The sequence below is a fragment of the Rhamphochromis sp. 'chilingali' genome (genome assembly GCF_963969265.1).
Source record: "Rhamphochromis sp. 'chilingali' genome assembly, chromosome: 18".
Taxonomy (NCBI): domain Eukaryota; kingdom Metazoa; phylum Chordata; class Actinopteri; order Cichliformes; family Cichlidae; genus Rhamphochromis; species Rhamphochromis sp. 'chilingali'.
Window position 1 is genome coordinate 14,106,503 of NC_137945.1, and position 21,472 is coordinate 14,127,974.

The 21,472-nt window shown below is 40.6% G+C and overlaps 1 protein-coding gene across 1 annotated transcript in view; it reads right to left on the minus strand.

Moving 5' to 3' along the window:
* The window catches only part of plxdc2b (plexin domain containing 2b), a 114,920-nt gene that overhangs the window by 18,280 nt on the left and 75,168 nt on the right, over positions 1 to 21,472 (minus strand). Inside the window, exons 5-9 of the mRNA XM_080864476.1 lie at positions 15,308 to 15,430; positions 10,729 to 10,847; positions 8,537 to 8,636; positions 3,049 to 3,144; positions 2,823 to 2,904 (exon numbers count right to left, since the gene is read on the minus strand). Coding sequence (XP_080720602.1) covers positions 2,823 to 2,904; positions 3,049 to 3,144; positions 8,537 to 8,636; positions 10,729 to 10,847; positions 15,308 to 15,430 — 520 coding nt within the window. The remainder of the gene's footprint in view (positions 1 to 2,822; positions 2,905 to 3,048; positions 3,145 to 8,536; positions 8,637 to 10,728; positions 10,848 to 15,307; positions 15,431 to 21,472) is intronic.

A 21,472-nucleotide genomic window follows, 5' to 3' on the forward strand; every position in this document is an offset into this window, starting at 1 on the left:
AATGATAAAAAGTAGAGCAAAGGTTGGCAGAACAGGTGTGAACTGAATGAATGTCGGAGTGAGTCGCTTTCTCTTCCAAAGACTACAACCACTGCTGCGTAGCATAAATGTGAAGCTGCCTGATTAAATTAAAACCTAACACACAAGTTTTTCAGAATAATCACATTATATTACTATATGTAAATCTGTGATCCAAATATATATGTTTGGATAAAATTTTACCAACAAGTCCCTCTAGACCCACTTGAAGTGTACACGTGGGGGATTCTGCAGTAGTCAGTGGATATGTGGAACAATAAATGCACATTTAAGTGGAAAATTAACAGTTCATTAACTGTAATGGATAAACAGACCTCTAAAAGTATTGTATAAATTAAAAATATTAAAAGAGAAAAGGTCAAAGAAAGCTGAAAAAGAAGGGCTGAAATAAAAAGTACAATTAGACTCACGGCTATATTTGATAATAGTGCCAATAAATTAAATAACTTCCATCGTCTGTCCTTCCATCCATTTCTTGCTTTTCACTAAGGCTTCAGTCCTGGGGGGCAGCACTTTAAGCAGACACCCAGACTTCCCTCTCCCTGGCCCTGGATGGATGTCTACAAGACTGTGAATCTCTGTCTGTGTTTCTATTGTAATGGCCATAGTGACTTACCTAAAGCTAAAGAAAATTACAAAAATAATTAGAAAATACAAAAATATAATAAAATATAATAATGCTGCCTGACAAAACCCTCCCAGCGATTTGTGTGTCCTGATGGTCTAGAACCAGAGAGCTTTTGCAAATTTGTTGAGACAGCGAGCTAAAAAGTTGGGAACTGTTCTTTGACAGCACAGATGATTGGGATTCACTATCTTGACCAAGGATTTTTGGCAAGCAGACTGAAGCAGCTGGGAATCTAACATTCAATCTTCCAATTACTAGTTGACCTGATCTGATATAACTGAATGTAAGGCAAGGCAAGGCAAGGCAAGGCAAGTTTATTTGTATAGCACAATTCAACAACAAGGTGATTCAAAGTGCTTTACAGAGACATTAGAAACAAGAACAAATAAAAAGCATGATTTAAAATTGATTAAAACAAGCAAATAAACTAACTAACTAATTAACAAACAAACAACAAACAACAGTATATAAAATCAAAACAGATAAAATCAGAACAGTAGATAAAATCAGTAGTTAAATGTAAGTTTTGAAATTTAAGCTTAAAGTGTGGATTTGGTGCTTTATTCAAATGCAGCTGAGAACAGGTGAGTCTTCAACCTGGATTTAAATAAACTGAGTGTTTCAGCTGATCTGAGGCTTTCTGGGAGTTTGTTCCAGATATAAGGAGCATAAAAGCTGAATGCAGCTTCTCCGTGTCTGGTTCTGACTCTGGGAACTGATAAAAGACCGATAAACCAATAAAGTAACTTTCACTTGATCAGATTTCATTACATTTAATGTTCTACACTGTGCTTACATAATACAATTAAACAGAAATTTTACATGTAATCAAATGAGTTAAACTCAGCAATTTAATGTATGGAACTGTGGTCCACCCAAAAAAGTCAGATTAAAACTTTCTTCAGCACGTTCATGATAAAAGGTGTTGAACAACAGACAGTGTTGTATATACAGTGTACACCTCCATTTTTAGCTTTTACGTACCAGTTTCAATTGTAGTAAAATGCCTTTTTGTGAGTATAAGGGATGTCACTTTGGATTTCAGGCATGAAGTGAGGAGCAGAAGACAATTTAAAGTGGCTACCTGACAGCACTCGCCTTCAACAAACACAACCAGCTGCTTCTTATACTGGCATGTGGGGTTCTGCTCCGCTTTAAATATGCTTCTAATGTCTAGTTATTGTTTGGACATGGGCATCATTCCTAACTGACCAATCATCATGATCATAGTGTTTGTTTGTTCACCATCTCCTCCTAGACAAATGGGCCATTCTTGAGGAAACTTTGTATAAACCTTGCCTATGGCACTGTGAGTGCCAAAAATTACACAGCAGGCACAAATATTTTATACAACTTCTACATATTTATTAGTATTAGTATTTAGTATTGGGGTTTTCTCTGTTTTCTGTGTATCATTGTAGGGTTACAATGCAAATCCAACTGTTGTGATTTGGCGCTATATAAATAAAATTATATTGAAAATTGAATTGTATTTTAGGGCTAGGCTGCTTTATGATAAATGACGATGTAAAAATAAATAAAGGATATAATAAATGGAGAAAAAAAATTACAAATACAATGAAAACTCCTCAAAAGCAAGTCTTAAAAGATGAATGGGTCTGCTGCTTTTTAAAGGCATCCAGAGTGTCCACAGGTTTTTAGTTTAACAGGAGACAGCTTCAGTTTAGGAGCCAACAAAGGCACAGCTAAGGGCACATCCTGCCTTTAGTTTGAGTCTGGAGGGAGGGACAATCTCATAAATTTGCAGTGCATTTTTAATGCCCCCATGTGCTCGACCATGTGGAGCCCTAAAAATTATCCCGTGTAGCTTAAAACTGCTGAAGCCAACATAAAGAGAAGAAGAGTGGTGATATCACGAGACCCCTTTGAAGGCCTAGTCAAAAGATTAGCTGCTGCATTCTCTCTTATTTACACAGGCAAAAAGTATGTGCACTTTGCCTATGTGCTAGGCAAGTTTTAATGGTTCAGTTCAATTCAATTTAGTGCTAATTCACAAACAAAATTCGCCTCGAGGTGCTTTATATTGTAAGGTAAAGATGCTACAATAATTGCCTGTGAGAACATACTAGGTGGAAATGTGAAAAGGACAATAAAAGATGTCTTTTGTAAGAGTAAAAATGTTCTTATATCCAACCTGTTGAGCCGATGGCACCAGCTACAGTTGAAGCTGATCTGTGAGGAGATGCAGGAGCTACAGCTGGTGAACTGCAAGCAGGCTGCAGTGGAGAAAGGTTAAAAAAGAGGAAACAGTTTATGCAGTCAATAGCCAATTAGACACATGGCCAAGGAAAAGGTCTACAGCCTATACAAAAATAAAGAATTTGCTCAAACCAAAAACTGTTACTATTAATTCTGCTTACTGGGTAAAGGCATCATTTCCACAGCTGTAGAGTTGGTGATCTTTGTCTTAGTCAGCTCCACACGGTGGTACTCATAGATCGTCCTCCGCCTCACATCTAGATTTTGAAGGAAAAAAAAAAAAAGACGGACTGAGTGAGAAAGCAGCAAAGCCACCATCGCAAATCCTCCAAACCCCGAGATAAAAACTGGGACAAGTTATCCCTATAGAAAGAGGAAAGAGAGTGGGAGGCAGAATCGGGTCATATGGGATGCTACCACAGCACTTTATTTCTCCCCTCTTCTCCCCTCTCGTTGTGCCCAAAGTGTCAGACCACGACTTGGCAATGGACGGTAGCAATTTCCCCCGGGAGCTGATATCAATCAGACCCTGTTGAAAGGCTGCCTTCCCAGTCATCTGTAACAGCGAGCCATCAGCCAGGGCATGATGGAGCAATTGATTAGATACATCATTGACTCTCATTGCATTCTGGCCCCTATAACTCATATCGGCTGGAGTACAATGGGCTGTCTGGGCCATGCGTCTTTGCTACCATAAGTGGAAAAAAGACCAGAGCAGTAGCTTGACAAATATAATGATTGTGCCTTCCTGCTGTTAATGCATGGATTATTTCAAACTCTAATTAGATTTTTATATGACTTTTCTGTGCAGGCGCCCCAGGAATAAAGCAGTAAATCTGTACTGGATCGCACTGAGGTGCACTGCAGTGCGTACAGAGACAATGCACAATGCATGACATTCTTTATCGCACTTGTATTTGCTTGGGCGATGAGCTACAAAATGAAATTCAATACATAAAACTGTGGCTGTGGAATATATATAGCAAGTAAATCCCTTAAAATCTAATATATTTCCAACTGGTAAAACTGTGTTAAAGTTAAAGCTATTCAGCTTAAGCTTATTAAGTTATTGAGGTGTGAAGACTGATGCTACTCTCGTGTCTGCCTATTAAACATGGATAGAGTCCAGATAGTTTGCGTAGCCTAGCTCAGATTAACTTAGCAAGAACACCGAAAGCAGTTAGCCCAACTCTGTGTGAAGCTACCAAAACCTGCTGCCTACCAGCACCTCTAGAGCTCACTTAGTAACATGATTGTTTAATCCCCACAAAAAAGTTATGGTTTTAATGTGCTGGGCTTTTGCTAAGCTAAACTAAGCTAAGCTAAGCTAGGCTAAGCTAACTAATTAGATACATTTTACATTACTGGTTTTGCCCAGCTTATTAGTTATATTCAAAACACAGCCAACGTTAACACACAGTACATTAGAAAGAAGAGGGGGCAGGAAAAGCAACTTAAATAAAAAGTAAATTCTTTATGTCAAATTTTGATTGCTCGTATGGCAAAGATTGTCACATTATTTCCTGTTATCATTGTGTATGATAAATCCTGATTTGTAATCCAAAGAAATTGAATCCTACCCTTGTTGCTTCTTTAGATTAAGTCAGTTACATAGCACCACAAAAGTCCTTTAAACTTTTACAACACCCTTGCATTTGACACATTTGAATAACTTCTCTGCACTAGGTTCCTTTTTTTCCACTTGACTGAGAGACTCTTGGTGTGGAAATTGTTGTGCCCCTCATGTGGTACGACACTGTTTCCTTGCAGACTGCTTATTTTGATTACGGACAGGACGGCTGATCAAAGCAGCAAAATGTGAGCCAGCTCAGCCCAACCTGAGAATACAACCGCCCTTCCTTTCCCCTCCTCTGCTCCCCTGGTGATTGACTTCCTTTTGCCTACAGCTAAAGGATTATCAGGTGCCTAATGGTGTGGTGTGGGCCAGAGAGAGGTCATTTCCACAGCCTGAGGCTGCTGATGTCTGGGCAGACTGTATAGCTTCTCCGATCTGTGGTTTAAGGTGATAAGAAGCTACAAATTAAATCAATTATAGCCTGGTCTCAACAACAACATAAATAACACCTAATGAGAATTTAGCTACCTTCAGTGATACTATCAGACAAAGCCCAGTTTGCATAAATGCGTCATCAATTATGTAAAAAAAAAAGCTTAGTTAAATTATCTTCAAACATCCTGAAAAGACAGTAAACAGTGTTGCTAACCTGGACTGTACTTCTTTTTTCAATTGCACATTTTATAAACCTGATTTAATAGTTAGAAGACTTTTTATTGAGCATTAATGAATGTAAACAGAATACCACAGATTTCTCTAGTTTACACGGATTAAATAATCCAGGTACAGAAACAAAGATCTGAAAATGGCTGAGGTGGTTTTGGCTTCATTTTAAGAGTGACTAATGATAAAGTCTAAGCTAGCATTAAAAGCATATTACAGTCTGTGTTGTAATAAGTGCTTGTATCTGACCTGTTAATTACACAGGACACCCACAAATATATTCACTCATCGCTTCCTTTACTGGATGGGCTGTGGGTTGGTCTGCCCATGGGTAAAAATTCATTGAGCTTAAAAAATGCAATAATGTTGTATAATCTAACTGGCTGCAGGCAAACTTTTTTTTTACATTTTCCCCCTATATTATTATGACTTAATGCACTTTATGGAGCATCCATTAGAATACATTTATTTATTTGTCATGACAAGGTTGTGAAAATATGTCAAAATGTATTACCAGGACGTTCAGCTTGATTGGAATAGCATGCTATGACTTCTGGTAGCAATTCATTGTATGTTTTTTTTTTTTAGGAATTTCTCCAAATTTTCTTGTCCTTTCCTTTTAATGGAAAGGACAAGCGAGAGCTCATCTCTTCTTAAGGTTTTAAGTTGTAAGATTACAGGGTTTAACTGCCAGTAGATCACGCCACATAGTTGCTATTAGGTGTTGTTGTTAGCTGTTGTTCTCTCCTGATAGCTGGTGATGGGTTCGAATGTCATTATCAGCTAAAAATAGTCACCGCAGAATATAAAATGTTGGCACATGGCTCATGTTGTGTGATCTGGAGTACAGATTGATCAAAAGTCTAATATTTTTTTGGATTTCACTTTAAAAACTGCTCTATCAGCAGTATATTTTGCAGCCTCCACTTCGATTGTATGTGCAAGAACAAAGGGAGACTTGATGTAACATATAAACTATTCCCATACATCATCCTAATTTTTTCATGATTACTGCTGATTTGTTCTTTTTCTAAAGGTTAGTTCCTTTTCCCTATTAAAGGTCATTTCCAATAGTTTTCTTTATTATTATGAAAAATCTCTGATTGTACAGGCAATATCGTTCAATTTCTCCACAGAGTCTTGCTGTGCAGTTTATAAAGCACATCAGGCCCTTTGGACTGACAGGTGCAGGATGCAAATACTGCCCTTTTCCTTCAAACATGGACATGAGTCAGTGCACTCTGCAAATACCATCTGTGAGAAAACAAAGCCTTGTTTGTTTCAGCTAATGGAAGAGTTTGATTTTCTTTACAGTCACTTCAGACGGGTGATATTCACAAAAGCCCTCCTATGGCTATTGAATAGTCATGGACTAAAACTAAAGAGGTTCATAATTTTTCAGACAAAGATGCAGTTTTTGTAGTTTTACCTCTGTACACAACCACAGTGGATTTTAAATCAAACAATAAAAATATGATTTAAGTCTTGACTTTCAGTTTTAATTCAAGGAGTTTTTACAAAAATTTTGCATGAACAGTTTAGGAATTTTTATTCACAATCCTAATTTTGCAATGTCAATGTCAATGTGCATGACTGTGTTTACCTGTGCTACCTTCAGTTGCTGCTTGTGCGTCTCTCTGCATCTGTTTTGTATTTAATAACTGAAAAGCATGCTCCATTGGGTCGAGATCAGGTGACTGACTTGCAAAATCTGCATTTTAACCATCACATCTGTTTGACTTAAAATTCACTGTGGTGAATTTATCAAAATTTAAGCTGTGTCTTTATGAATCTAACAATATTTCTTTTTTGTTTTGGTCAAAATCTAAAGTACAGCAGCAGAAATGTGTGTTTGTCTCCTTTCTGCTAGGAAAGTTTTTAAAAATGTTTTTTATTTACAACCCATTTGCAGGATTTAGGTTTCAAAACAAAATATAAAGTGAGGAATGAATTTAATGATAGATGATAAAATCTGTCAGGGATAGCTGTGGTTTAGTTTATTGCTTGAAATAGGATTTGGTTCTGTCTTTGTCCTTTAATGTTTGGAAACTCGTGACGAATTTCAAGTAGTAGAGCTACATATGATCCGTGCAACAACAACTTTGTATGATTTAAATATGGGCAAGAAAAACATACGTCTGTGTCGAAAAGAAGTACAGTTTCCTCATTTTGATGCCACCACCGAAACTGTTTTAGCATTCTGGTTTTCCTGATAGAAATGAAGTATCTGCCATAAAGACAAGAACACACACTCCTCGGAGACACGAGTTATGTTCGACACAACACCTCAGTCTCAATATGCTTCCATTCAAGATTTCATCACTCCACAGCCCAGCAGTTGCACACATTGGTTTCATCATGCTGTGTCAGAGGCATCAAAGACAGTTTGGTTTATAAAGTCTAGGAGGACTGTGCTAACTGGTTTGATATTCAAATCTCTCAGTGCCAACCGCAGCCTTCTGCAAAGAGATCCTCTATGAAAGACCCTGGGACATGCCAGAAAACAAAGTTGGAAACTCTTACCATGCCAAGAGGATGTGTTTTTTTGTGAGACTTATTTTACTCAAACTAAACTTACAAAACAACCACTCTCACTACATACTGCGGAGAACTTAAAGCTGCCGCTGAAAGGATGAAAAAAGCCCCGAGATATTAACTTTGACAAATAAACGCTATCCAAGTTTCACAGATGTAATCACAACACCATTTAAATTACTGAATAAATCACCTTTGACAACTCATTATTGCAGCAGACTTTGAATCAGAGCCGGTGAGAGCGAAAGAGTCTGACTCTGAATGAAAAGGTTTGAAGTGTTTCTCCTGCATTTGCTTTAAATGTAATGGGCTTAAATTACAGTAACTGGAAATAAAAAGAAAGAAAGAAACAGGCAGATGTGGAGCTGTGCCCACTGAGGCTGAAGAGCAGTGGGGAGAAAAGGTGGTGACAAGCTGGAGCTAAAGCCAAATGGACGAGGCTGAACTGAGAGCTGTGACACAAAGTTAAACTCTTATTACACTAACTGAAATGTAACCTTTGGCTAAGCTCCTGTTTTTATTTGCAGTTTTATTTATGCTTTGTAGTTTGTTTTTCTCACTTTTCCTCATGAACGACTTTGAGTACTAAGAAAAAGAGGCTTTAAAAGAAATAAAGAGCTATAATGAGCTGCTACAAAAACCCTGAAATCTGATATAATAGCATTTCGCTTGCCACAGATGCTACACAGACATTGATCCAGTCCTGAATTGTTTTTTATACCTCTATGTAGCTCATGAGCTAGTCAGAATCCCATTTTTCAGAGCCACTCTACAATGTGAACTCCAAACATGGTGCAAAGACAGCATGTGGATTTATCCAGATATTTTAATATGCACAAGAAATTTTAGGGCATTGAATTGATTTTGAGACTCACTGGGTATCTGCTGGATCTTGTGGACCAACACAAAGGCGTCAGACAGGCCAACTTTCACCGGGTGATTGACAGAGCTGATCTGTGACACCTCAACGGGGATCTGAAATAGAAAAAGGGAAATCATTACCATGACCACGAAGATCAGTCTGAGACAGGCTGAGAAATGCAAACAGGCCACAGCAGCGTAGAAGTGCTGACAATCTCCTTTAGGAATCTGCTGAGGCAACATGCTACTTCAATAAGCATATGGCTATCTTTGGAGCATAGAATAAACATTTCAGGCACAGATGGGACAGAAATGAGCAACAGCTTTGTGAAGACTTACAAATAGAAAAACAGAAGTCTATATAAGGTAAAATGTAGTATTTTGATCGTACACACTAATTCAGAAAAGCAGCTAAACGCAACAAAAGTTTGTATGGAGGAGGAATTTAAAGTGACGTAAAGTACATAGTAGCTCAGCTGTACTCAACATTAACTCGTAATCATCGAGGTTATGTGCACACAGATCACGACTGATAGTCACACTGCTCTTTTCAGACCCATAATAATGCCAGCCTAATGTGAAACAACAGGAGAAAAAAGTTCAGCAGCCTTCAGATCAGATCCTCTAATAGGTAAAAATAACAAATTACATAAGCGAGCTCGAGCATAAAAGAAGCAGCACCGCTGTTATAACCACTGCAATTATCTTATCATGGCTTAGGAAATTTCACACTCCAACAGCGGGCTCTTCAGGTTTTTCATGACCTTTCTTTTCTCTCTCTTCAATTAGGTTGTTTTTCAAGACATTTTTGAAATGTGGATATTAACGGACACGGTTAGGGCGTGCAGTGACCCAGAGTTTGTAACATTAGTGGAGATTATGCCAAAACCTAATCAAGCATATGGAAAAAGCTGGTAAGGCGTTAACTGATTTTTTTCTTGAGAAGCTGCCATTAAACTTGAGAAACTCATTTTGTCGGTCACTTTGGCATCGCTCCTTTAGTCAAAACACATCAACACTGGGTATTTGTTCACTGAACTAAAACAACAGGGCAGGGCCAAATGTTAGAAATGAGTAATACTGTTAAAAGAAACATCAGGGAAACAGATTGTGTGTGTTTACGGTTTTAAGGAGACCTTTTGTGGCCACTATCAGATCATTCGTTTTATTCTTACTACAGACTTTGTACGATTTACAGTTCAAAATAATCTGTATCTATCTTATACTGGGACGTGGAGCAGACCTTGAGTTCATCCTCTGTCTGAAACATTTAAGCTTCTCCTTTAAGCAAACTGTCTTCTGATTGGCTGCCCCTCGTAAGCAGGAGGTTTGAATAGCAGGAGTGTGGGGCTGCTGTTATCTATGACCTCATACAAATCCAAGAGTATAAAAACATTTCACTCGCTGGGCTCACATCCTCGTATGAGGTTTGACAGCGTTTTAGTAGATAAAGGTGAATGCTTGGACATGAATTGAGCTGCGGTTTGGGGAAGGCCTTGAAGAGGACTGGTGGCGGCTCCCGGGCCTGGCAGATCCCCATGTACTAAATAGAAGTTAAGAAGTTCAAGAATTAAAAAGGGGAAGCAGGGTGGCGCATGTAAATGAGAACGAACAGCTTGTAGAACTGGGGGAACATATATAGTTGAGAACCAGGAGCGTGCTTGGAGGCGTTATCTCGTATAAGATGTATGATGAGCTTCTGCCGATTGAACATCTATAAATAGATTAATCTGAAAATATATGTGTGACAGAAAATAGGTAGAAATAGGCCACTTAAATGTAAGTAATATTATCTTTTTCTTGATGATTGTGTGTCAGTTTTTCTGAAAATAGCTACTTGAAAGTATCTGGTAAATAAAAATTGGTGTGCAATTTTGAAAAATTTAAATTTACTGGCAATTTTGTCAAGACTTTTAGTTGAAAACAAACCCCAAAAAAGTATAAAAACCATTAGCAGAATGGTAAGAAATAACCGGCGTGATGCTGTGTGTTGGAGAGAGATACATTAAGTGGAAAAGAGAACTTAAATTCAGGGACTGGTCCAAGTAGGGGGTGTAATGAAAACTGAATGCTATTTTTTTAATGTTTAGTTCTGACTCTAGAAACAGTGAGGTAAACCACTATCTGACGATGCTGTCAGAAAAAGAAACAAACAGAAATGAGCGCAGTAAGAAACTGAGCTTTTGTGAGATCTCGCTCTCCCCACCTCTTTGTAGGCGAAGACGATCCTACCAGTCTTGTGCAATGTGGCCTGGAAGGTGAAACTTCCCAGGCTGTAGTTGTCCTGCAGGTGGACGTGGTCCCACTGCACAACCAGAGCAGTTCCTTAAAGGAGAAAGAAGAGAGAAAAGAAAGAGTGAAAACATTTTCACAGCTTTTGCTAAACAGCATCGGCTAGATTAAAGTAATTCACTGGTTACATTCAGTTACCAGTGAATGTAACTGTCTGCATATAGCATGTACTTGTTTTACTCTGTTGCTTTCTCAGATCTGAACACTGAAGCAGTGATGTTGAAAAGCTTCGCTGGAGAAAAAAGAAACGGCAACGATACTGAAGCTTTTGACAGAACCAAATGAAGGCGTGCCCGTTACTGTGACAGACAGTGTGAGTCGGGCAGTTTTCACCAGAATGAGAGTTTTTCATAAATGACTCTTTCCTAAAGTTACAGAATGAAAACTGCCAACTGAAAAGGCTCAGAGCAATCGCCAACGTGTAGTAGTACAGAAAAATGAGATGGAAGCAGTGAAGTAGCAACAACAAGACTACTGAACTGATCCAGGTGCAGCTTTTAATGTATAAACACTGGTGAACATCATTGACACCTCTACCAGGTAAACAGAATGCATAGCGTTTGAATAAATGCATAAACAAGGGAACATATATTACACTATAACTTAATTCTGTAACTTCAAATCTTACAAAAGCTGCCAGACAGGACACGCTTCTTTCCTTCCCACTGTCGACAAAGTGCTGGTTCATAGGGGGTCACCTGACTGGTGGGGTTTTCTCTGTATCAGTGTAGGGTCTTTACCTTACAGTATGAAGCGCCGTGAGACAATTGAATTGAAGTGAACTGAAGTTCATTACCAGGAGCCACCACCATGATGCATCGGTTTCATTCGGGGAAGTACTAAATTAGCACCAGACTCACAGCTCTGCCCTCCAGAGAACCAGCCTTGCATTACTTTTAACACTATTTTAATTTACTGTGGACTTTGGAGAACCCGCTGATGTGGAAGCCATTCGTCCCCTCAGAGTTAGTCATTTGGCTTGATTTAAGGGCAATAAAGGTTTGTTAATGCGACCAATCAATTTTTCCGTCACACAGACAGAGCAAGTCCATCCAAAGTAAAGGCGAGCTTGAGCTTCCCTGCTGGCAGTTGGTGACTGGTCGGAAAGGAAACCCCATCATAAATTACATGTGGTTTACTGCATGGCCTCTGGCACTGGACATGGATGCGTCTTGTGTTAAAAGAAGGGGAGGGGGGTTAGACAACAACATGTGACTAATATTTTAACAACCTCGAGGAGAAAGGCATTAAATATACAGTAAGAAGCCAGTGCACTAAATTGCTATTAACTTTTGGCACAGCGGGATTACTCAGTCAGTACGAGTTACGCTTAATATAAGTCTGCTTAAAATGCATTGAGTTCAGGAGGGGAGGCTGACGTGCTATCTGGGGCTGCCTTTCTAAAAATATAGAGTGTGTGAGGAGGTGTGGAGGGAGTACACACTGGCCTTGTTTCCATTTTCAGTTACAAGTTTAACCCGCTGTATGAACAAAGAAGCAAAAAAAGAAACAAATCCAGCCTGTAACACCAGAACGATTAGGTCATTTTTTGGCTTAGGGAAAAAAATGAATACATCTGAGGAGTGATGCACAGATGTTCAACAGATGTTGTCAGGAATGCAATGGCAGATTAACAAGACAGTCAAGATGACAGAATTATTGAAGGTAAACATGTGAAGAAGCAATTTCCAGATTCTACTATCCAGTTAAAAACATTTTATATGCACTTTTGTTTCCATAAAGCAACGTAAACTGGCCATATCACAAATTTGATGCAATCTGCCTTAGTTTGCTACAAGTACGAGTAACCCGGACTCCAGCTCAGATGGAAGCCATGCCGCAGAGAAGCTTCTTGGTATCTGATAAAACCAGAAAACATTGATGAAGATCTCCACTTAAGCAGTTTATCTAGATTGTAATACACTCTTTAGCTTATCCAGTGAGATAATATCAATAAAGACTTCTCCAGGCGATGTCACTCAGGGCCACTTCATTATCCATATGTTGATGCTCTCTCAGCTGCAGCTCACCGAGTGTTTGCCTCATCTGTCTGTCAGCGTATTGATGAGAAAACCCACGCGGACTCTTCTATAACAGCGAGTGTAGTCTGACGTGCTTCCCGGAGCGTTACAGCATTGCAACACTCACATTTGCTGGATTTAGGATGTTTTGAATGGACAAAGACGTTAATCTGATCAATAAGAGGAAATGCTACGGGACTGCACTAATTGTGAGTGACAGATGTGTGTATTCTTGGACATGTTGCTATTCTAGATATACTTTTTCAAGACTGGACAGCCATATCAACCACCTGAAACATGAGAAGTGTAAGGGAGTCATTCAGGATTAGACTATTAAAAAAACAGCAACAGGAATCTAAAATATTTAACAATATATGTCAGGGTGGTGTATTTGGTGACTCTGATCCTGGGTTGGTACTATTGTTCCTTTTTTAATATAATAAAAAATGTAATAATTGAACAGCAGCTGATGGTGCTGTGAAGTTAATCACTGAACGGTGGATTAATACGTGCCCGTCTGTTGCATCAATCAGCCTTATTTTTATCACAGTGATGTCACTGTGGTCCCGCCGGACACAAGAGTCAGCTGAGGTGCAGAAACATTAAACTCCTCTGTAAATAAACTTCAGCTCTTCAGTTTCACAGTCCTATCACATGCGTTCTTTATTTAGCAGATTTCAATTAACAACATCAAGTGAAAGTTGTGAAACTTGAACATTTGACAGCAAAGTTTTCACACACCCTCCACAGTCTAGTTTGTGTGGAACAAACAATATGGTTCTGCGGCGAACGCCTCATCAAGCAGCTTCAAAACTTGTTTTTATCATTTTTTAATGGAGGCGCTGCCTCCTCCACAGCACGGCAGACCGTGCAGTTCTTATGTTGTATTGGCAGGACATTGACTGATGGACGCAGCGCTGAGAAGCAGGCAGGCTGAGAATCGATTGGCTGCCAGTTTGGTTAAAGTCTGATGAGCTCCACTGCAGAAGGTCACACAGTTGGTCAGTCACACTGCTACACACGGATCACAGAGCAGTGACAGACAGAACGGATAACAACCATCACAGATAGCAAAGAAAAGATACGGAGGAAGGGCGATGTTTTAGTTTAAAGGCAGTAAGCAGAATTTAGGGAGGTCTTAAGAAGATCTTGGAGGATTCTGTGAAACACTGTTAGCCATAAAATCTATTCTTTAACTTTAAGATTACCTGGCTTTATATAATAAATACTTTTTTTTGGAAGCAGACATAAATACATATTGCAGTGTTGTAAGCAATTTGTATTTTGATATATACAATGCAATAAAATGTCTTGAGGGATAAAACAACAGTAATATATTTCTGGGTCATTTTCATCAAATGAAAGCCTTGATAAAGCAAGGTACTTTTTATATATGAGCAAAACTCTTACACAGGCTACAGGCTATAGAGAAACTATAAAGTCTCGTGTTAAAATGCACAACCTTATAGTAGAAATAACCATGTTTACAGTATAATATATAGTTTTAGTGTCTGAAGCTAATTCTGTGTTCATAATATATGGATTGGGATTATTTTCAAAATAGCTCATGCCTTTAATTGACTTTTCTCCATGTATGCTTTGCTTCTGTTGTTTACTCCTTAAAATTAGGATGCTAATAATTATCACAGTGAACTATGGGTGCTACTCGCTAACCAAGCTAGCTAGCCAGTGCTAACTTATGCTGATAACTCATTAGTTATACTTTCTTGTCTAGATGTGGTGATGCTTTTAAAAAAATAAAATAAAATAAAAAATGAGATGAGGCCACTTTAAAAAAGTAGACCATGAGTTTTGTTTAGTTGGATGTCAATTAAATGAAACCCATGGGCTAATATTCGCCTACAATATTAACCACCCTGATATGGTAAGGTAAAGACCAACCATATTAGAAGGAGAACCTTAGCAACAACACCACCCTCTGTGAACAAGCACGTGACGACATTGGTAACCAGCTGAATCGAGCCAGAACAGACAAAGAGACAACATGTCTGTGTTGGAGACAAGTTATGCTCACTCGCTCAGAATGACTCAGATTAATTGCAATGTGTTGGCAACTCATAAACTGGTTTGCAGTTATTTACAAATTTTCACAAATCTCTCTGAGAGTGATTGCAGTCGGTCTAAATTGGACTTCAGTTGTCTGTAGACAGGTTGATCACCTTCCCATCAAAAGTGGTTATCAAGGTGTAGAAGATGTTGCAAACTCAACCTCAGGGTGACCAATACCAACACATCAATGCAATCAATGGGCAATAACAGAATTTTACTTCCTTTTTCTTAGCAGCAAAATGAACCACAGATTTGGCTGCAGGAAACTTAAAGCAAACCCGCTGTTTCTTCACAAATTAGCTCACTGAAATGCTTTTTTGTGCCACATTTATTTTGTAGTGCACGGGAAGGAGTACACAAGTGTTACACAATCGTGCAGAACTAAGATGCTAGTGCTGTTACCGTTGTCAGAGTAGATGACGGTAGAGTTTCTGGAGAGACTTGGGTCAAAGTTAGCCATTAGCGGAGCAATGTACTGTGTAGCTGTTAGCATCCGGTGGACCACGTCACCAGTGTAGATGAACCCTGAAGGAGAAAAAGGACAGAAGACCACATATTACTCTTTGTTGAACTCTAAATTCAAATTCTGACTTCTAATTTAACACTTACATTATGACTAAGATAAGATAAGATAAGATAAGATAAGATAAGATAAGATAAGATAAGATAGAACTTTATTAATCCCTTGGGTGGGTTCCTCTGGGAAATTCGACTTCCAAAAAAAGCACAGCAATGACCGAAGTTACAGTTACAGAACTGTTATATATATATATACACACACACACACACACACACACACACACACACACACACACACACACACACACACACACACACACACACACACACACACACACATACACGGGTGCACATAAGTGGTCCGCATGTGCGCATTCGCTGTCAAAATAAAAGACGCGCACCAGATAAGAAGTTGCAACGCGCGTTTGGGTCCATATAAAAAGCACTGTTTTTGTCTGCTAGAGTGGGATTTTCACGGCACATTCCGCACCACATCTCTGTGCATTCATCATTTGTTTGAAGCCAGCTCACCTCCTGCAACCACTTTTCCGAGAATACGCGCTTCTTTTGTGGTTCGGACTCCTTCTGACAATTGTTTGGAGGTGGAGGAACACCAAAGTAATTGCTTAAAGGAGCTTCTTCGACATCTTTAAGAGTTTTAAACAAATGTCTGTCCTCCTCCAGAAAATCTTATGTATGCAAACACGCGTTGCAACTTCATATCTTGTGCGCGTTTTGTTTTGTTTTTTGACAGCGAATGCGCACCTGCGGACCACTTATGTGCACCTGCGGACCACTTATGTGCAGCCCCGGTTATATAGCTCGTCATATTGCTGTCACAGAAATTCTTTTGTCCATGAAACCATAAAGCTGCACTTTCTTTTTGCCTTATAGTCTGATTTGTCATAACTTTTCCGTTTTGTGGTAAGCTTTTCTTTGGCTGTCACTTCTTCACCCTGACCTGTCTTATTTGGCTCAGCAGAACACACACATAACGGTCAGCGATTCTCTGCGCGATCAACCTCTCATATGTTTAAGCTTGCTGGAGGAGAGTTCACTTGTCATGTTTGCATAGTAAGCTAACGATTGATAAGACGATGTCGGAGGAATTGGTGCACAAATTATCATCACTCACCAATCAGTACTGTTGCTCTCTATACACAGTTCGCGCGATTGCAAAGTGAAAGCAAAAAACAAGCGCAAATTCAAACGCGATTTCAATATGTCACATATTGACAGTGGCTCACCGATGCCAGTGACATAATTACCCAGCTACATTTCCGAAAGAATGCAAAAGCATTGACATATATGTTTCCTTCCTACAATAGCCCTACGGGCAGGGCAGAGATAGATTTTGGTAGCCCGACTGGAAAAATCGCTAGCCCCGGGACGTCGGGCAGGCGATTTTGGAGCCCTGTATCTGATTGAGGAATCACTTTGGAAACGAGAGTTTATTACAGAGAAATGGCTCTTTCCAAAATAAAAGCTATACTATCCGCTTCTTCTGGGCTATATTCTCAGCAGCATATTGTAGCGGGGGTCAGGGCTGTTCGGGGTTCTGTTTGTACAGTTATGTTTTGTTTATGTTGCCATAGTGACGGGTGACGCCTTCTCGCTGCGACGGTGTGTCCTTCCGGGGTCAGAGGGCGCCCTGTGTGTTGTTGTTGTTGTTGCTGTGCGGTTGCCGCGCTGAGCAGTTAGCTAGCGGCAGTGTTCTTCTGCAGATGTCAATAAACGGCTGTGCTCCCTGGCTAGCTCACGGGAAGCAAGACCAAACGACACCTCCGTCTCCTCGTTGTCTGAGCTCGCCACATTGGTGTCAGAAGTGGGATGATGGTGGCACCCCATGTTCTGACCCGAGTGACTTTTCCCCCGCCGGTCGTGACCGGCCGGTGCGCCAAAAGAAGGCACCTGGACATTTGCAAAGTGAAAGCAAAAAACAAGCGCAAATTCAAACGCGATTTCAATATGTCACATATTGACAGTGGCTCAACGATGCCAATGACATAATTACCCAGCTACATTTCCGAAAGAATGCAAAAGCATTGACATATATTTTTCCTTCCTATGATAGCCCGACGGGCAGGGCAGAGATAGATTTTGGTAGCCCGACTGGAAAAATCGCTAGCCCCGGGACGTCGGGCTAGCGATTTTGCAAGCCCTGTGTTACAGGCATTCCCCTTTAAGGATGAAGCCTGATGGGAAATGTATTCGGGATGTATGTAGCGGGACTGCCTGGTGTGTGTGTGAAGAGAGAGAGCGGAGAAGGGGAAAAAGTAAGGGTTAGCTACAGAAGAGACGAAAAGAAAATAAATAAAAGGAATATAATAACTCCCTCGACAGCCAGAGTTGTGTCGGCGATGCTCGCTGTGAGTAAACTGTTTCAGCCCACTGTACGCGGTGTTCGTGCCTTAGAGAAGAAATAAAGTTTGGTGAAGCAGATTTGCAGGACTTTGTGTGGGGTAATGGGGTCGTCGGGGACAACTGACCCCTTAGGTGGGGGGCTATGTAGCCGGTCAGGGCTGTTCGGGGTTCTGTTTGTACAGTTATGTTTTGTTTATGTTGCCATAGTGACGGGTGACGCCCTCTCGCTGCGACGGTGTGTCCTTCTGGGGTCAGAGGGCGCCCTGTGTGTTGTTGTTGCTGTGCGGTTGCCGCGCTGAGCAGTTAGCTAGCGGCAGTGTTCTTCTGCAGATGTCAATAAACTGCTGTGCTCCCTGGCTAGCTCACGGGAAGCAAGACCAAACGATACCTCCGTCTCCTCGTTGTCTGAGCTCGCCACAATATTAAACATATCAGGTCCCCATTAGGAGAATCATGTGCTAATGGCTGTCTAAATGACTCGGGTAAAGTTTGTAGCACGCATGCTTGTTGTTTTTGTCTGCTTCCACTTGTCTTTGCACCTGGATGATGTCGGTGTAAATGTGCAGTCATATTCGTTGTGTTCCCACTAGTGCTGTCAGCGTTAATCTCGTTGAAATGACAACGCCACAACACGGCAAATCTCCATTAACGAGCTACCCCTGCATGGGACTAGACGGCCAACACCTTAACGAGCTAACTGCGCTAACACACTATAGTTCCCACCCATGTAATTGAGCATTGCGTGGCACATCCAACATACTGTTTTACTTTAGTCCATGACACGCTTACCTTCAGGGTCATACGTCACATGAAAACCAAAATAATTCCAAATGCCAGATCTGAATGAGGGTGGGGGAGGTTCAATTTGCCATGTTGCAAGGAGATAATAATAATAATGGATTGGATTTATATAGCGCTTTTCAAGGCACTCAAAGCGCTTTACAATACCACTATTCATTCACTCTCACATTCACACACTGGTGGAGGCTACAGTTGTAGCCACAGCTGCCCTGGGGCAGACTGACAGAGGCGAGGCTGCCATATCGCGCCATCGGCCCCTCTGGCCAACACCAGTAGGCAGTAGGGTAAAGTGTCTTGCCCAAGGACACAACGACCAGGACAGAGAGCCCGGGGATCGAACCGGCGACCTTCCAGTTACAGACGCGCTTCCCAGCCCCCTGAGCCACGGTCGCCCTAGAAGAGCTTAACTTCTGTCTCGCTAGCTTGCCCTGCGCTCTTCCTTCTGACAATGCTGTCTGTGTTGAACGCTCAGTGGATCTGCGCTCGACAGTGCAGCCTAGGCGGAGTAGTCGAACGCAGATTCACTGAGCGCTCAACACAGACAGCATCGTCAGAAGGAAAGTTGATAAAATAAATTACAAATTTTGTATTGTTTGATACATATGCGTACCGAACCGAAAGCACTGTATCGAACGGTTCAATATCGATACGAGTATCGTTGCACCCCTAGTCATGAATGTAGTCAACAAATCTGCAGCAAATTGTTGAATGTGTCCTAAGAACAATATATAAAAGTATGAAGCCAGCATGTTACTAACTTTGCACAAACACTGGAAAGAGGCAGTCTGTGTAAATTATTTAATTAATGAAAGCAGCGAAGAGAAGCAATGCCTCAAGACATGGCATAATACTGTGATAGGCCAACAGGTTTCATTTCACAGTCAGTTGCTATTTTCAAAGCAACTTTGGTGTTCAAAGTATTTAAGCAACAGTACATTGACACAAAGTCACTGCTTTTCAAGCTAGATAGCTGTGTCCTGATTGTACATATACATAAGTCTACTGGAGATGAAGATGGAAGTGTTAAACAGTCAAAACTAGACATTTACATACAGCCATGTCTATCCTTAAAAAAAAAATCTAAATCAGAAATCTTAACATAACCCTAACACCGTAAATCACATGCTGTACATGAAAACATCTGGTCCTCACTTGATTTTAGGACAGCCGGTCTTTTAGTTATGTGGTGCTTCACAGTAAAATCACTCAACAGGTCAGAATACGAATTTAATCTCTTTCTTTTCTTCTCAGGTTCAAGAGATATACTGTATATAAGGTGGCTGCCTAAGGCATATAGGCATAAAAAACTCTGCTGAGAAACAATTTTTGGGAAAAATGTCATTGAGGCCAGAGTATAAAACCTCATTTCATGTCACCGTATGTCTGATATGGTGGGCGTGCTATAAAACACATCTATCACTGTGGAAATCACAGGCAGAGCATACTATGAGGGGAATCAATCTTTCCCCAAAGATCTCCATGCTCAGAATTTCCTCCGTATAAAGTGCTGTCAGCACTGAAAGCAGGAGACAAGAAATATGGATCTGACTATATTTCTTGTGTAAAGTCTTGAATGCAGAGTGAACTTAGAGTGAATAAAGCAGTCCTTTTGGCTCACTGAAGGACTGCTTATATATGTATATATAAATTCCCCTCTCACCCCTGCGGGCGGTCTTTATCCTTCAAGCTTGGGTCCTCTACCAGAGGCCTGGGAGCTTAAGGGTCCTGCACTGTTTTTTGCAATTACTAGAGCTACGCTCTTCTGGACAGAGATCTCCGATGTTATTCCTGGGATCTGCTGGAGCCGCTCGCCTAGCTGGGGAGTCACTGCAACTAGCGCTCCGATTACCACTGGGACCACTGTTACCTTTACTCTTCACATCTTCTCAGGTTCTTTGAGCCCTTTGTATTTCACCAGCTTCTTGTGTTCCTTCTTCCTGATGTTGCTCTCATTTGATATCGTTCTCCTCCTCTGCTTGTTCACCACTACTATGTCCGGTTGGTTAGCCATCACCAGTTTCTGTCTGTACCTGAAAGACCCTAGGGACCATGTCCCATCTTGACCTCGGGACTTCAAGGCCACACTTGACTTAGATGTTCCTGTATACTATGCCGGCCACTTGGTTATGGCATTCAATGTTTCCCCAGCCTGCAAGCATCTTGCCATCTGCAGTTATGTACTGGATTGCATCTGTACACAGCCTGCACCTGGGATCTTGCCTTGTGTGGTAGACCCTGCCTCTATGGATCTTGTGCTCAGAGCTTGTTTCTGTGCTGCCATGATTAGTGCCTCTGCGCTTTCTTTCAGTCCAGCATTGTCCAGCCACTGGTAGGATTTCTAGACAAGGTGCTTCCTTGTCTTGATGTCAATGGCTTCTATCTCCTTCTTTGGCCAGCTTATTATCCCAGCATGGTATCTGATCACTGGCAGGGCACAGGTGTTGATTACCCTGATCTTGGTTTTTCCATTCAGCTCACTCCTCAGGACTTGCCTTACCCTCTGCAGGTATTTGGTGGTTGCAACTTTCCTGGTGGCTTCTTTGTGGTTCCCATTTGCCTGTGGGATTCCCAAGGCACTTGTGCCCCACTCATGTATTGAGCCTTATGTCTTGTCATCCTAGCTGCTATGATGCCTGACAGGTAGGTACTTCAGAGGGTATTTCCTTGAAGTTTGATGCCAGGGACAATTTTAAAGAAGTATTTCATTAGGATAAGAAAGGATACAAGTTGTGCTTGAGAAAATAAGCAGTATGAAAAACAACTAGCTGAATACTTCAAGCAATTCAGTTCAGTCCTCTAGAAGTAGAAATGGCATGGGGTTTGTGACTGTTTCACATTGTGTAGCCAAATAATCATTAGACATAATAATTTAACTCAATAATT